Below are 15266 nucleotides of genomic sequence, written 5' to 3' on the forward strand. Positions count from 1 at the left end.
GCACCAAAAGCCTCGAACGAATATTCAGCACGTCGGAAGAGACAAAATGCAGCTCAAATCCAAAAGTGGGACACGCAGATGGTCGGACAAAATCAACTTGTATAGAACACACACAACACAAACGTTGGTCAGACGTTTCTTCTGGCAAGGAGTTATTGCACCAACAGTGACCCCCCCCCCCCCCCCGAACAGTTCCAAAAAAGCAACCGGCAACTCCGCAGGACCGGCGAGGCGGACGACGGCTCCAGACAAGTCCGGCGCGAGGGCCTCCCCGCCCCAAACCAAGGCCGGCGGCCACGATGCTGTTCCTGTTGTGGTGGGGGAGTGGGGGTTGGCGGGGCGGGGGCGGGGGGGGGGGGGGGGGGGCTGTTTGCCATGGATGGAGCCGCTGCTTGCGTTTAGGCTGCAGGACACAGGCGACTCAGCAGAATCTCCGAGTAGATCTGGTTGACGGGTCCTCTCACGTGATAGGACCGCTGCGGCCGCTCCGAGGCCGACGACGTCACCGTCGTCTTCTCCACCTTGACGGCGTCAACAAACAAGTTTGGTGGCTGCCATCTTGACACATGACGCTCACAACAACTTCAAGTGGCTCCCGCTTTCCACAATTTAGTTTTTTTCAAGACAATCGATCAAGCGATGCAGAGAAAGAAAGTCGAGACAAGTGTGCGTTGCGCGGGCGCCTTTAAGGGGTGTGGTCTAGCAAGTCTAGCCTGCGATCCAGACTCAGCGCTGTACCGGCGATTGAGTCTGGTCGCAGGCGACTCAAACGCATTTGCGAGGCGGTACACCGAGAAGAAAAAAAACACAAAAACTGCTCTCGTTCTGAAATAAATGCTTGTCAGCTGCTCAGCTTTGAACGACTCGCGACTGCGTTTGTGGTTACGGAAAAGCGACGGAACGCTGAAGAAAGGATCGTGAGCCGCGGCCGACGTCCGTCTGACTGTTTGTCCCGCCCACTCAACGAGGAGAGCGGCTCTGTCAGCCAAACGCGAGCGCGCTTGTTTTTGCGTACCTGGTGGAAGTGACAGGCGCACGCTCCCTGCAGGAATTCCTTGTAGCGGCCCACGGTGACGGCCAGCGTGTCCACCAGCTCGTAGCCCAGCCGCTCGGCGGCGGCCAGCAGCCGGCCGTTGTCCCGCCAAAGCTTCTGGATCTCCGTCTGCGCACAGCACACGAGCGTTTACGGCCGGCCGGCCGGCCTGCCGGCGCCGCGCGCGAGCCCGCCGCCGCCCCGGCGATCGGAACCAACCGGCGCGCGAGCTCGGATGCCGTCGGCCGCGAGGTGGAAACCCATCCCCAAAGACTTGACCACCACCCGGACGCCCGCCAGCGACTCCCTGAGGACGGCAGAAGGAAGACGGCGTTGACGCCGGCGCCCGCTGGCCCGCTGGCCCGCTGGCCCGCTAGCCGCCCGCTCACCTGTCCAGGACCTCTCGCAGCGTCTGCAGGTGATTGGGCGTCAGCCACTGGACTCCGCCCACCACCAACACGGTCCGCTCGGAGTTGGCCAGAGGCCGAGACCTTTGAAATGCAAAAAGGGAGGCGGGACTCTTCGAATGCTCAAGGTTTGGTCATCAGAGTCCCCAAACTTTCGCGAAGCCTTCGACGGCCGACGTGCCACCGGCCAAATCCGCGCACATCCGAAAAAGCCAAACCGGCAAAGGCTACCTGTGCAGCAGTCGCAGCAGCGCCTGGCTGAAGGTGGGCCTCCGCCCCCGCCGCAGCCAGAACTGCGGGTAGTACGCGAAGGCCACCCGCGTGCGGCCCCCGTTCACGTTGTCGTAGAGCAGCGTGTCGTGCGAGCGCTCCCACGCCGCCAGGCTGCGGTTGAGGCGCTCCGTCAAAAAGTACATCATGCCGCGATTGGTCGAGTCCCCCAGGAACAACACCTGAGCGCCAGGACGTATGAAAGAAACACGCGAGGCAGGAGGAAGGAAGGCGGAGCGAGAAGGGGCGGCGTTGGTTCACCTTCCGGCCCGCCATGCATTCCCGCAGGCGAGCGGCGTCCACCGGCGGGTGACGGCAGCCGTCGGGCTGCCAGGCCACCTCCCGCCAGTCGCAGGTGCGGTTGTCGGAGCAGCTGAGGCACGGCACCAGCCAGCGACCTTTCACCTCAGGCACAAAAAGACGTCAGCATCCCGGCGCGCCACCTTCGCAAAGGCCCGCCGGGCGGGAGCGGCCACCTGCGGCGCGGCCCGACGCGCAGGCCGGAAGCGGCTCGCCGGACCCGGGAAAGGGCTGCAGGCCGCAGGGAAGGCCGGGATCCGCCACCAGACCGCAGTCCTCGAGCACACAAAGGGCAAAGTCGGCCAACTTCAACACTGATCGACTGTCCGAACGAAGCCAAGCTGGACCGTGCGCAAAAAACCAGACGAGACCAGCCTCGCGCCGCAGCGCCATCGATCACGCGCCCGTTCACGTCTGGCAAAAGTGTCGACGGCTCTTGAAAGCCAAGTCGAGCAGTTGCTGTCGGAGAATGAAAAGGAGGAAGGGAGGAAGGAAGGGAGGGAGGAAAGAAGGAAGGAAGGCAGGCAGGCAGGCAGGCAGGCAGGCAGGCAGGCAGGCAGGCAGGCAGGCAGGCAGGCAAGCGGCGGCGCTCTTCATGGCTCGCCGAGGGTCAAAGGTCAAATAAACGCAGCGCCCCGGCCTGGGAGCCGCCGCCGCGTCTGGAAGGACTTGAGAGGCGGACGCCGCGCCGGGCCCGGGCGGCGTGCGCGCTTCCTCTTTCTTGTTGCCCTTCGGCGCGGCGGCGACACATTCCGCACGCCGGCGCCGCGCATCGCAACAAAGTGAGACAAGAAAACTTAACAGGGATTTTCTTGTTGGTACCTGAGCTCGGCCCAGGCCTTCAAAGGCGCCCGCGTTTGCCCGGCCGGGCCCAAACCTTCAAACGAGGTGCGCGCGCGTTTGCCTGGGCCGCTGTTTCGTCAGGTTTTCATCGCAGTTTTGTTGGCGGAAATCACGGCAGATGCATTCGAGGCGCCTTTGTTGCATTTTTCAGCAAAGGCTCCAAATATGGAGCGCATTCCGTTCATGACGCCCAAAGACAATTTTGCGCCACGTGTCGGAATTGCTTTGAGGAGGCAAATCCAAAAGGTGGGAACATCTTGCTTTGGTCGGAGTTGGCTTTCAAAAATGTCAACTTCACTTCTGGAGGCTTTTTCACTTTTTTTCTTTCCAACTATGAGCTCTCCGATCTCGCGAGATACGATTTGGAGCAGGCAAGCGCCGCAAAGCGGGAAAAGCAGCAGCAGCAGCAGCGTGACGGCAAAGTCACACGCTGTCCGTTTTGGAGCGGCCGCACGCGAGCGTCGCGTACGAAGCCACCACGAGAAGGGACGGGAGCGGGCCCCGCTGGTCCCGGCTGGTCCCGGCTGGTCCCAGCTGGCCCCCGCTCCCGTCCGTCCGCCCGCCCGACTCACTTGCAGGAAGCCGCAGGTCACGTGATTTCCCAGCATGGGCAGGCTGGGCGGGGCCTCTCGGCGCACGTGGACGGTGTAGACGGCCAGCGTGCGCGGCGGCGGCGAGGAGGAGGAGGAGGAGGAGGCGGCGCTGGAGGCGTCCGTCAGCGGGATGTCCAGGCGGCCCGGGCCCAGGCCCACGGGGACGGCCCGCGACCTGCCCGCGGCAAAGCGGCAAGGTCACGCACACCTGCGCCCCCCGCTGTGTGTGTGTATGCCACGATGAGAACGCCTGCGTTCCAGCAGAGGTCGCCAACGTGGGCCTGTTCTGACATTCGCTCGCCAGCGGTGGGACATTGTGATCCCCTAGGAATTTTCTTGAGGCGATCACTCCAAAACGACATTCCCAGAATGAAAAGCGTCGCGTGTTGAGTTTGCTGCGAAATCTTTCATATGCCTTCAGATAAATTCTCAATAATAACGAGCGCTGTCACCAAGTCAACTTTTTACAATCAATAATAATCGGCCAAACGTGCGCGTCTTCCAATTTTGGCGTTTTCCGCCAGCCTTTGGAAAGCAACGCACGACTGCGATTTGAGCCAATGCGCTCTTTGGGCGGCGTGTATCAAAGTTTTGGCCAACAAGCGTCCGCCAGCTTGCCAAAATTTGCGTACGAGCATTCGTCAGTCTCACCTGGGATGCGCGCGGCACGCTTTGCTAACCGGCTCGGCGCGCACGCGAAGCACCAGCGTGTCAAAGCTCACGTCGGCGTGGTACTCGGTCACGTGGGGGCTGAAGGCGGGGCTGAGCGCGACGGGCGGGGCAAAGTAGATCTGCCGGAGGCGGGGCTCCACGCACCCACCTGCGCAAAAGACAGCCGAGCAATTGAAGAGCCACGCCTCGCCTCGCCTCTCGGTCAAGTCTCACCTGTTTGCTGATTGGCCGCCACCGCGTCTGACGCCCCGCCCCTGCGACGCACACGCGCGCGCGTCAGCGTGTTGGAAGGCGAGACGCGATTTTTGATGCGCGTCAGCAAGCAAGCCTCACCTGCTCTTCTCATCGTGGCGGACGAGGGCCAGGAGGACGTCCGAAAGACCCGAGACGGACCCGCAGGACCAGGACACACTGGGACACACCTGTGACCTCACACACACACACACACACACACACAGCAACTTCCTCATCAACACGCGCGTGTGTGTGCGTGTGGTTGTGCGCTCAGCTGTTTGACGCGAATGTGTGTCTGAGTAAGCGTCTGCGCACGAGTGCCTGCTCGTGTGCGCACATGCATGCCGGCGTGAATGTCTTTCTGCAAGTGCGTGTTACCAGCTGAAAGGATGATGGCGCCATCAAGTGGCGGTGAAAGTTTTGCAGAAGGCCAAAGTTGTCCTCCGACACGTTGACGCCGCTCGTCTCCTCAAAGGCGCGACGCTGACAAAGGGGAGGGACAAACGTGGCATCCGTCTCTCCACGCTAGCACGCGCGTGTCACGTGACCCACCTGAGCGTCGTCATTGGCCACCTCCGAGGACAGCAGGAAGTCCAGCGTGTCCTCCAGGATGACGTCACGGGTCACTTGTCTGTCAAACTGCTCGTCGCTCAGAGCCCCGAGAAACAAACCCGCCTCCACCTGAACGCACGCACGCACGCACGCGCACATCCACTGAAGAGCGCGCTCGTGGCCGATCAAAGCAAACGTCCTGTCATACTTGCGTGACGAGTGGCGTGAAGGTGCCGCCGAAGGTCAGGGTGAAAGTGAGCAGCTGGTAACACAACACACACCTGAAACACACACACGCCTGTCATTCGCGCACGCGCCTAGGCGGGCGGGCGTAATTGCCGGCCCCGCCCATCGTCACGCGCCGCCGCTCACCTGCCGCGGCTTGCGGCCTTCTCACTGGCGGACGCGGCGGCCTCCAACACGTGACCTATGACCCTCTTGGCCTGCTCCAGAGCCTCCGCAGGCAGCCAGTGTTGGATCTGCGAAGCGCATGAGGGCGGTGACCAGCGGGAGGCAGCAGAGAGCAGCGGAGCGGCACGCTCACGCACCTGCGCGGCACCGGACGTCCGATCGGCCGTCACCACGCCCGTGTTGTGCACAAAGCAGCTCAGGGGCCTCAGCGACGTCACCAGCACGAAAACGCTCACCACGGCGACCGGGCCGGCGGGGGGGGCTTCCCCACTGTCACGTGGCACACCAACATCATCGGACTCGCACGCGCACGCGCACATTGCACACGCCGACACACACCTGTGAGTGGCGAGCGCCCGGCCAGGTGCAGACCGGCTGCGATTGGCGGGAGGCATGATGGGTAATCCTTCTGTTGAGCAATAAGCACAAAAGATCCTCAGCGGACATCTGACTTTGTTGGAAGGAAAGGACAGACGCCCAGCGCGGCTAGCGGGGTGAGACGCGCCCCTCGCACAGGATCTTCGATTGTGAAGCTGCTCCTGACAAAAAGTCACCTGTCAGCACAGCGGACAGCGCCTCCACCAGGCCAGGCAGCAGGTTGACCTGAGACACACACGCACACATTTTACACACGCGCCAGCGACGAGGCAGGCTGCGATTGGTGGGTGCGCGTCAGGTGACCTCACCCTCTGGTGCGGGTGGAGGTGCGAGAAGGGCGTCTTGCTCAGGCAATTTGTGTCCGCCGAGCTCACGCACACCAGCAGGCTCCACGGGCCTTCCCCTGTAACCGTGGCAACGGACAGCGCGTCACCGATTGGACAAAAGCTTTTGCCAGCGAGCCTTAAAGGGCCACTTTTGAGCGGCAAAAGCAACTGGGAAAGAAGGCCGATGTGATCGCAGAGGACTTTTGGGCCAAGTCAAAGCGTCCAACGTCGCAGCCAGCAAAAGACTTCCGCTCTTGTCCTCATGCTGCCGAAAACAAAGAGTGCGGCCAGCCAAAACAGGAAGCGGCTTGTCCAAACAAAAGAGCCCAAACTGAAGGTGGGAACATGTGGAAGCAATTTGGGAACATCCGGAGCGCCCGCCTGGACTTCTGGCCGCCGTTTCCACGACAACACGCACGGCAAAGAGCTGCCTTGTTGCAACTTTTGATCAGCGTTTGGGGCGCTTTCCCTTCCATTTGCCATTTGCGAGCCCACCAACTAGTTGAAGCAGCTTTCGCACGGCAGCTGCGCGCGCATTTCACGAGGCTTGCAAATGCTTTGGCGCCATCTGTTTTGGCCGTTCAGGGCCGTCAGAGCCACGCGGCCGTCGATCGAGTGCAGACGGATTTGAAAGAGAAGGAAGGCAGCGGGAAGCCGCAAGCAACTCGCTCACATGCGTCCCGTTGCTTTGGGAAACATTGACACGTGTTGATGATCTTCACCAAAGTCCCGTTGCATCCAAAGAGTGGGTGGGTGGAGCCTTTCCAAAACTACTTCAGATCATTTGATCTGGTCAAGCCATCAACGAGCTATGTGGTGGGCAGGCGTGCTCACAAGTCGCGTACGCACTTGATAATCTGTCAGTCCGGTACAACATTGGATTCTTGCCCTCAATGTCAATTCTCGCCATTATTTCGCAAGCAAACAACATGGCCGACAAGTCGTTGTTTGCCCTGAAATCAAATGCCTACATGGCCACGACCTTGCTCAACACCTTCATGATACAAGCAGCAACAAAGCCAAGTCAAAAGCAGCGTTTCGAATGATGAAGAATGAAGAGATTTTCCCGTCATTGCGCTTTTTAGATCCGATTTGAACGAACGGGCCGGGCCGTTCATCGCAGTACGCAAAATGCTGCCAACGGTTGTTGGTCTTGATGCGCCCCGCGATTGGCTGGCGACCGGTGCAGGGCTCTCAGCCGAGAGTGACCGCGAGGCCGCCCTGGAGGTCAGGTGAGAAAGGAAAGGCATGTTACCGTGCTGGCGCGCGGGGTCGGCGCGCGCGCGCGTCTGCACGTGGAAGCGAAGCCGGGTCAGAACTCGCTGGTACAGCTGCACCTCGCTGTCGCTCATCTGCTGGCGACCAATCACGAGCACGGCCCTCCGCCGCCTGGGCTGCTCGCTGCCCGTCGCAGGGGACCGCTAGACAAATGGACGACAGGGTTAGCATGTTAGCGGAGTAGCGGGCTAGCTGCTGTCAATCAGCATGGGAAAGAACCACAATGACTACATTTACATGCGGCCTATTTTCGGGTTAAGGTCAAAATTCCAATTTCTGAAACATTTGGAACAACCCGTGAGCGCACACAGTTAGTCCCGCATTTGAATAAGCCAATTTAGGCGGCGACGCACGGGCGTCGTGACACAAATAGGCGTCGTTTCCGCCGGTTACAAGAAAACATGACTTTCATGTCACAGTCTGTTTCCTCCTTGCCCCAAAAGTGTGGTGTTTTACTTATTCGAGCTTTCGCCATGTTTTGTCGATCGCTAATCGTGTATTTCCGGTGGGTTGTGCGCCAAACAGCGCGCATACAAGCACTTCCTGTACTACAAAGAAGACCAAGATTCCTTGCGCTTAAGCATGCGCAGAGCATCCCGTGCGAGCGGCGTAGACATCCGCATATATTCAAGTTAGAAAAGGAGCAACCCGGGCATGATATAAGGTATTTTAAAAACCCGAATACTGCCAATGATGTTTGGGTTTTAAAGGGGTTAAATCGAGACCCGACGACGCCACCTTGGGAATTTACCCAAGGAAAGTCAAGCCGACCAGTAAGGCTCTAAAGTTCGTTTTGCCGGAAGACAGAGAGCATGAGGCGTAGTTCAAAATAAATATACAATTGTTTTTATTTAAACAGAATCAATAACTTGGGAATTGAATGGTAGACAAAACATTCGCACAGCCTCCAGTCCTGCAACAAACAAAAAAAACACCAAAGGGCACAGGGCTGTGCACCTACCGCCAGGGGGCGAATGTATCTCATCCTGCCACACATTAATTCAAGCGCACTACGTTATTGTTCTTCTATTATGAAAATCGGACGCGCTAGAGAAAAAAACGAGGACAGCAAAAATCATCTAGTAAAGTTTGCGTGGATCTCTAAATTAAAATAGTAAAGATGCGTTGACCAGCCTCATTGACATAAATGGTCCCGTGATTTTCTGAGCCTCATGACAGATCATTTACTTCAACAAAAAAAAAAAGAAAGAAAAACGTCCTCCTGAGCACAAGAGTCCACTGAGTCCCTCGAATGGACTTGATGGAGGTTGCACTTGATTCAAATGTGGGAACCGGACTCGTACGAGTGGTTTCCAAGATTGACGTCATATTAGCGTGCACCTCGGCAGCCTCGGACTTCCAAGAAATCCAGCGAGCGGATGCGCGATTGCTACAAACAACTGCTGACTTGGTAGACGTGACAGACTTGACAGACTCAACGACTGTCAGCTTCAACGCGGGTTTGTTTTGGCTGCGTGTGCCCCCCTAAAGTCAATGCTGACGTTGAAGATGAAATAAGGCCACTTCTTCACGTGACTTGATTGCCTTGGCGTTGACAGCGTGAACGTCATCGCGTCTTGTTCGCCCCCCAACATCAACTTTGACGACTTGAGTGCACCCCCCGCCTTCCCCCCTCACCTGCAGACTGTGCAAGGCGGCGCTCAACTTGCGTCCGTCGGGTGGCAGCGGCCGGTTGTGCTCGTGCGCGTGCTCGCGCTTCGGGCTGTCCTTCTGCGCCGGGCTGCTCGCGGTGGCGGGGGGGGCGCCGCCGGGGAGGCTGCGGTAGAAGAGAAAGCCCGCCGCGCCGAGCAGGACCAGCAGCGGTCCGGAAAGGGCTCGGCGGCGGCCCAGCATCTTCATCCCCTCTTCCTCCTCCTCCTGCGCGTGGCCGTCATCTGGACACTTTGCGAACTTGGCCTTCACGAGGCGTGAAAGGAGCACGAGCGGAGATCCACCAAAAGTTGTGCGTGGCAGATGGGATGTTCCCTCTTCCTTCTCTTGAGCTTTTCTTCTTCTGAGGTGGAGGAAACTTTTTGAGGGGGTGGGCGCGCTCCTCCCCGAGCTGACGGACAGTCACGCGCAAACACGGACCTCAAAGACATGCGAATGGTGAACGAGGGGGCGGGACCAAAGTCACGGGACAGATTGGAGGCGAGGCGAGGCGAAGCAAAGCAAAGGCCAGACCATGTGGACGTTGAAAAGAAGTTTATTGTTGTTGAAAACAACAACAGCAGCAGCAGCAGCAGCAACAGCACTGACAGCATTTGATGTTTGGTCTACTTGTGTCTGCTTCCGCGTCGTTTCATGGCCGCCGTGCACTGAGGACAGTACCACTTGCCTTTGGGGGCTTCGCTCAGACCCACACAGCCGTAGTGGAACCACTCGATGGGACACTGTGGACGCAGGGCGCCGCGCGCGCACACGTTACACCAAAGGCAGCCAAGCAACCGGACCGCTTCACCGTTCATTTGCATGTGGGGTTGGCAAAGCGCTTTTTGGTAGTCGCCCGCCACCTGCAACTACTTTTCGGCAGTTGCCGCCCATCCCCATCCAGTTTTCATGACTGTTGGATCTTTTCGATCTTTTCCTGGGGTGCCAACCGCCAGAACTCGTTTTCTTCCGTTGCAGAGAGTCTGCGACTGTTTTCTTTGGTCGGGGACCATCTGTGACTAGATTTCGTGAGTTGCCAACCGTCTGCGGCAACAACGGACTTTTCCGCCGCACTAACTTTATTTCCGAGTTACCTGGTCTTGAAACTAGCCAAGCAAATCAAGTTTTGTGAGCATCCAAACCAAACGGCAACCATCCGTGCCTTGTTTGCCGTCCGCGACTCCTTTTCCCGATTTGCCGAGCAATCCAAGTAGTTGCTGATGGTGCGCAACTCCTAAAAACGAGCTTCAGAAGCCCGCAGGAAACGCCAGCGTGTGTGTCACTTACGTCCGTGTTGTCGCAGCCCACCATCTCCCCGTACGACACCTGCAATCAATCAATCAATCAATCAATCCATCCATCCATCCGTCCGTCGGCGAGTGAGTGACGGGGCGGTGCGCTAGCAAGTGGCGATGAGGACAAGAGGGCGCGGCGCCACCTGGTTGCAGATGCAGTAGCGCGGCTCGTTGGGGTCGTAGGTCCAGTCCACTTGGCCGCTGGCCTCGGCCTCGGCCTCGGGCAGCACCGACGCCTGCTGGGAAAGCTCCTGAGCCAAGGCGGACGACGACGAGCACGACGACAGCGACGACGAAGATGACGACGAAGACGACTGATGGTTGGAAGACTTCACGCCGCTTCTGGAAAAACACAAACAAAAGCAAAGAGCGCCAGCGTATCAGGAGTGCCGGCAAACGGGCGCCGGCTGCAGTCAAGTCAGCATCATTCGCTCAGTGAAGATAGCCTAGCGTCATTGGTTGGAGGCAAGTGCAATGCGTCACAGGTGATTTGGAGGATGAAAACAGGCGCTGGCGCTCTTTCAAGGGCTGAGTGAAAGGCTCGACGCCACTGCACTGACCGTCGCTAACGGGACGTTCAGCGCGTCTCTGGATGCGCGCAGTTGCGCCAGCCCAAGCAGAAAAGCCGGCCTTTTTTGTGGAAGATCAAGAACTTGGGGGGTCTAAAAGATTCCCCCAGTGCAATTATAACGGGCAACAATCATTTGTGGATTTCGGTTGCACCTGGCCTGGGGATGGGGGGGCCCGCAAAAAGTGGGGGTCCGCTGGAGTGTCAGCAGTACTTGGTTGCTACTTGGCAGCTTGCCTATTGCAGGAGTGCTCTGGAATGTGACCGCCGCAATAAACCGCACATTATTGTGTCAATAAAATACTCACCGGCATCTATGTAAAAACAAAACAACTAATACGAGCGAACGTTTGCGGTACTTTTTGTGTCTGACGACAATTATACTGCCCCTCGGTGGCCAAAGACATATGACGATGCCTCGGGCCCGCTCCGCCGAGCGACACGGCGTGAAGTGTGGCGCAGCGTGCCGGCTTTGGCAAGTCGGCAAACCTCATCCTTTTCTGTCGGGGAAAAAAAGTGCGGACACCCCCGCTTTCTCTTACTTGGACTTGCGGCCTCGAGAGTCCGAGTTGACGACGACGGTGGCTGCGGCGGCGGTGGCGACGGCCGGGGCCAGCGTCTGCGTCAGCGTGGACGCCAGCGCGGAAGACGGATACGGAGACGCCTCGCGTGACAGGGAGAAGTCTCGGCTCAGCTGGAAGTCGTTGTTCTTGATGGCCTCGTAGCTCGCCTTCAGGCTGGACGTCCGCCGACCCTCCTTCATCTGGCATCATCATCATCATCATCATCATGTCTCTCAAACATTTTGGGCTCTCAAACATTTTGGGCTCCGCCTTTTCCCCCCCAAGGACCGCCTCATAATCCGAATGCCAATTCAACAACTACCATGTGTAACACTGTATAGTATCATAATATGTGTTCAATGTTGCCCACATCTTTTGTGAATTAAAGGCAAAAAAAAACCCTCTTTTGCTTGGAACGTTGCATGTGGAAGGCGGTGTCTTGAGATACAAGTGACCCGAGTCAGCAATTTCTCAACATACAAGCCGTCATTTGGCCAACTTTTTGCTTTGACTGACCAGCAAAACATGGGAGACAAGCGCGCCACCGTGTGGTGGAACTGAACTCAGCGCTACTCCCGCTACCGGCCGACCGACCGAGACAAGACTTTGGAAAAGATTGACTGAAGTCCTTTGAATGGCAAACAAGGCAAACTTGTTTTCAATTGAAAGCCTTTGAATACTTTTGGAAGCGCCGCTGGCTGGAACCCTGCCTGCGCTTTGACTTGAGGAGAGAATTCCACTTGTATCTCAAAGTACCAGAAGGCACAACAGCTTTGTGGCGCTGCGTCAGAAAGGCGGCGAGGCCCTCTGCGGCGGCCATTTTGTGGCCCTAACCTGAGCGGTGGCCTGCACGGCCTGCGCGGCGGCCATGCTGATGGCGCCGGCTCCGGCGGCGGGTCCGGCGGGCAGAGAGCTCAGGCCGTACGAGGTCAAAGGTTGTGAAGAGTTGACGCCGTAGATGTTGTTGGTGGCGGACGACGACGACGTGGTCATGCTGTTGCTGCGGCAACCTGCGCCAGACATGATGAGCGGGTGAGATGCGGCGAGCTGCCGCCCAGCCGGCGCGTGCGTCGCCCCGCGTCTTGTAGCCGTGTGCACCTGTTTGACTTTTTGTGCCGACGTGCGTGTTTGGCGTCCCGGTTGGCCAGCCTGCTAGCGTGACTGTTGGCATGTGTGCGCGTACCTGGCGTGTTCTCCTTGGAGGCGTCTGACGTCAGCGTGGACAGCAGAGCTTCAGACTTGAACTTCTTCTCTGGGACGTGTTCCGTCGTGTGGTGCGTGGAAGCGCTGTACCTTCTCTCTGTCGCCACGGAAACTAACATGAGCACAGCAAGACGACGACGACGATGCTGAGGCGACGGCGTCGCTGAACTCACTCTCTGCGGTGGCGTGCGAGTGGACGTGATGGTTGTTGACGGGCTGAGAAGGGCTGTCCATCTCCAGCGAGCCTGCGGGACGAGCACACGGGAAGTGACGGGCGGGGGCGGGGCGGACGGCGCGGGCAAGCGGTCGCTCACGTCTCTCCAGGATCTCGGTGATGCCGGCGTTGTCGGCCTCCAGCTCCATCTTGAACTTGGCCAGCTCCTGGTCCAGCTTGCGCAGGTGCCGGTCCACCTGAGCACAGCAGAGCAGGAGGGACATCTGGTGGCCACGCAGCCAACTACATGCCACTCTTCCACACTTGCCACTCAGTGCACACTTGGTGACTGCTGACGTGATTTCCTGAGCGGGTGACTGACAGGTAGAACTCACCAGGTCATAAATCTGATTAGCCAGTTGCACTTTCTCATCTGCATCTTCCAGGGCTTTGTAATAATCCTGAACACAAAACACAATCAGAGTTGTTGTCATCGCGCAGTCAAAATGACACATCCTTCCACCACACTCTAATGCAAAAGCACGTACGCCATGTATCGGGAGATCGGAGCTAAAGTACTCAGGTGTCAATAATGGCTACCTCCAAGCAATAAATTGCTATCAATGACTAGCGGCCAAAAAGACTTCACAGCTCAGCTTCCGCTGTGCGGGACACACACACACATCTGACCTTCTTGATGACCTCCATCTGCTCCTCTCTCCACTCGGGTTTGTTCTTCTTGGCGTTGACAAAGAAGTCCAGGACCTTCTGCTCCAGCTGGTCTGTGGCGTCTGTACGCATCAGCAAAACACATGCATCACATTAGCTCAGGTGACGTTTCAAAACAATAGATTTCATGTGACGTTTGCTCAACTGGCGACAACACGGCGGCTTTTTTTAGTGAGACGGGGGTGTCGTGGAGTGTACGACCACCTGCGACATCCCTGTGCAACTGTGACGCCATTATGATGGGATTCATTCGGGTAGGCAAGCCCCCTCCCTTTCTGTCCATCTTCAAAACTCATCTTAGAACATACTTTGATTCTTTGTCTTTTGCTCAGCATTGTTTGAGTATTTTATTGTGTTGACTGTTTTATAGTCTTAATTTGATGTGTCTGGATGATTTTGACTTAATACCGCTCTTTGTACGCAGCTGTGGTTGTTTCTAAAGAGCTCTACTGTATACATCAAGTTGGGTGTCCCCCACTTGCTTTGGATTATCCTCTTCCACTACAGTTGTCATGCACGACGCTTTCCTCGACTAGTTTAATCTTATACTATTTCCTCCTCAACCGTGTTAGTCTTGTACCATTTGTTTTTTTGGCCATTTACTAGTTTTGTCATAATTTCCTCTTTCCTGCCGAAGTGAATGCAAGCATCCTCCTCCAGCGGTGTCTTCCGTCCGTCTGCTTGCGTCTCCAAAGCACACAACACGGCTGCTCTGACTAGCGTCCAACAAACCTCATAAAGGGGCAAATGTGTGCTGTTCTGTGCTGTTGTGTGGGACTGCTCGATGCGGTGTGCGCGTTTGGACGTACTTTGGACCTGCAGGTCCATCTCTCTCATTTCCGTAAACCTGTCGCGGAGATCCATGGGAAGCTGCTCGATCACTGAAAGGAGGAAAAAGAAAAAAAGAGGGTGGGGGTGGGTGGTGTTAAACGCGCTAGCTCGGCTAGGCTAACAGTCGGACACACACAACGCGGCCGAGGGGACACATTTTGCGGCCAATTCGCTCGCTGTACGCCTTGAGAGCCCCAGGCGGTCTTATACTCACTCTCCAGATAATCTTCCAGGTACAACATGTCGACAAAAAGGAGCTTGACCGCGTTTCTGCACAAAAATGATTTCTTTCAAAATGGCGCCGTCTTCTGCTGCTACAGCCGAGGCTTCTTCTTCACGTCTCTTTGAGAGCACACCAGGCGCAGCCATGTGCTTTGCTACCCCGCCTGCCAAAAAAGTGGTACTACACTTCCATATCCCATCCATTCATTTCCTGTTAGCGCATTTTGATTCCTCCCCCCCAAAAATCATATACATTTATAATCATTGCATGTATTCGGGGATGGCACTACACCGGGGTAAGGAGGTGCGATAGCCCCGTCAGAAATCAGTGTAGCCCCTCAAAATACAAATAATTTAATAATTTACTAAAAATGTAAAAGTATATATTTTTTCATGGCTCCCACTGGGTGGGCAGTCTCTCAATCTGGGTGGGCCTGGGTGTGCACAGGGTGTGCACAGGCCCACTCTCGGCGCCGCCCCTGCTGTAAATCAAAAAATGTTGAGGTGTAATGTCCCTTTTGACTGTAAGACCCAATACATGACTGACTTTGGTGAAGGATTGCTGTATGACGGGGATACAGGTGTGGTGAATCTATTATTAGTGGCATATGGGTGATGAGCTGAGCAGGGAAACATAAAACAGGCTGGACAGTGGCTCCCGAGGGCCGGACCTGCATGGAGACCGCTGCTTTACATGCTTGCATGGAACCTGGCAAGAGCCTGATCGAAAAAGCCTAATCATGAAAAATCTAAC

At 56.9% G+C, this 15266-nt stretch overlaps 2 protein-coding genes across 4 annotated transcripts; both read right to left on the minus strand.

Moving 5' to 3' along the window:
* Positions 1 to 17: 17 nt before the first annotated feature.
* Positions 18 to 9386, minus strand: cped1 (cadherin-like and PC-esterase domain containing 1). 3 transcript variants are annotated; one of them, XM_086023025.1, is made up of 20 exons: positions 8936 to 9386; positions 7275 to 7440; positions 6002 to 6096; positions 5870 to 5918; positions 5453 to 5724; positions 5277 to 5383; positions 5113 to 5185; positions 4905 to 5033; positions 4731 to 4835; positions 4452 to 4540; positions 4332 to 4372; positions 4098 to 4266; positions 3426 to 3621; positions 2187 to 2286; positions 1972 to 2115; positions 1672 to 1892; positions 1423 to 1524; positions 1253 to 1340; positions 1016 to 1162; positions 18 to 521 (listed from the first exon to the last, which is right to left on the minus strand). In XM_086023025.1, the coding sequence occupies exons 1-20, from the start codon at positions 9155 to 9157 to the stop codon at positions 25 to 27; spliced, it is 3012 nt and encodes a 1003-aa protein (XP_085879151.1). In that variant the 5' UTR covers positions 9158 to 9386; the 3' UTR covers positions 18 to 24. The 3 variants fall into 3 exon arrangements, with proteins under 3 accessions (XP_085879151.1, XP_085879150.1, XP_085879152.1); XM_086023024.1 differs by having other exon boundaries at positions 1672 to 2108; positions 5453 to 5585; positions 5655 to 5724; positions 8936 to 9385; XM_086023026.1 differs by having other exon boundaries at positions 252 to 521; positions 1972 to 2108; positions 8936 to 9383.
* A 101-nt stretch (positions 9387 to 9487) lies between these two features.
* ing3 (inhibitor of growth family, member 3) lies at positions 9488 to 14666 on the minus strand. Its single transcript, XM_086023028.1, has 12 exons — positions 14505 to 14666; positions 14269 to 14340; positions 13421 to 13521; positions 13126 to 13191; positions 12891 to 12987; positions 12750 to 12821; positions 12557 to 12673; positions 12208 to 12383; positions 11353 to 11573; positions 10386 to 10584; positions 10235 to 10273; positions 9488 to 9690 (listed from the first exon to the last, which is right to left on the minus strand). The coding sequence occupies exons 1-12, from the start codon at positions 14530 to 14532 to the stop codon at positions 9574 to 9576; spliced, it is 1305 nt and encodes a 434-aa protein (XP_085879154.1). The 5' UTR covers positions 14533 to 14666; the 3' UTR covers positions 9488 to 9573.
* Positions 14667 to 15266: the final 600 nt, after the last annotated feature.

The sequence above is a fragment of the Filicampus tigris genome, chromosome 22 (genome assembly GCF_054856515.1).
Source record: "Filicampus tigris isolate MCC_2025a chromosome 22, RoL_Ftig_1.0, whole genome shotgun sequence".
In the NCBI taxonomy this organism is placed as follows: Eukaryota; Metazoa; Chordata; class Actinopteri; order Syngnathiformes; family Syngnathidae; genus Filicampus; species Filicampus tigris.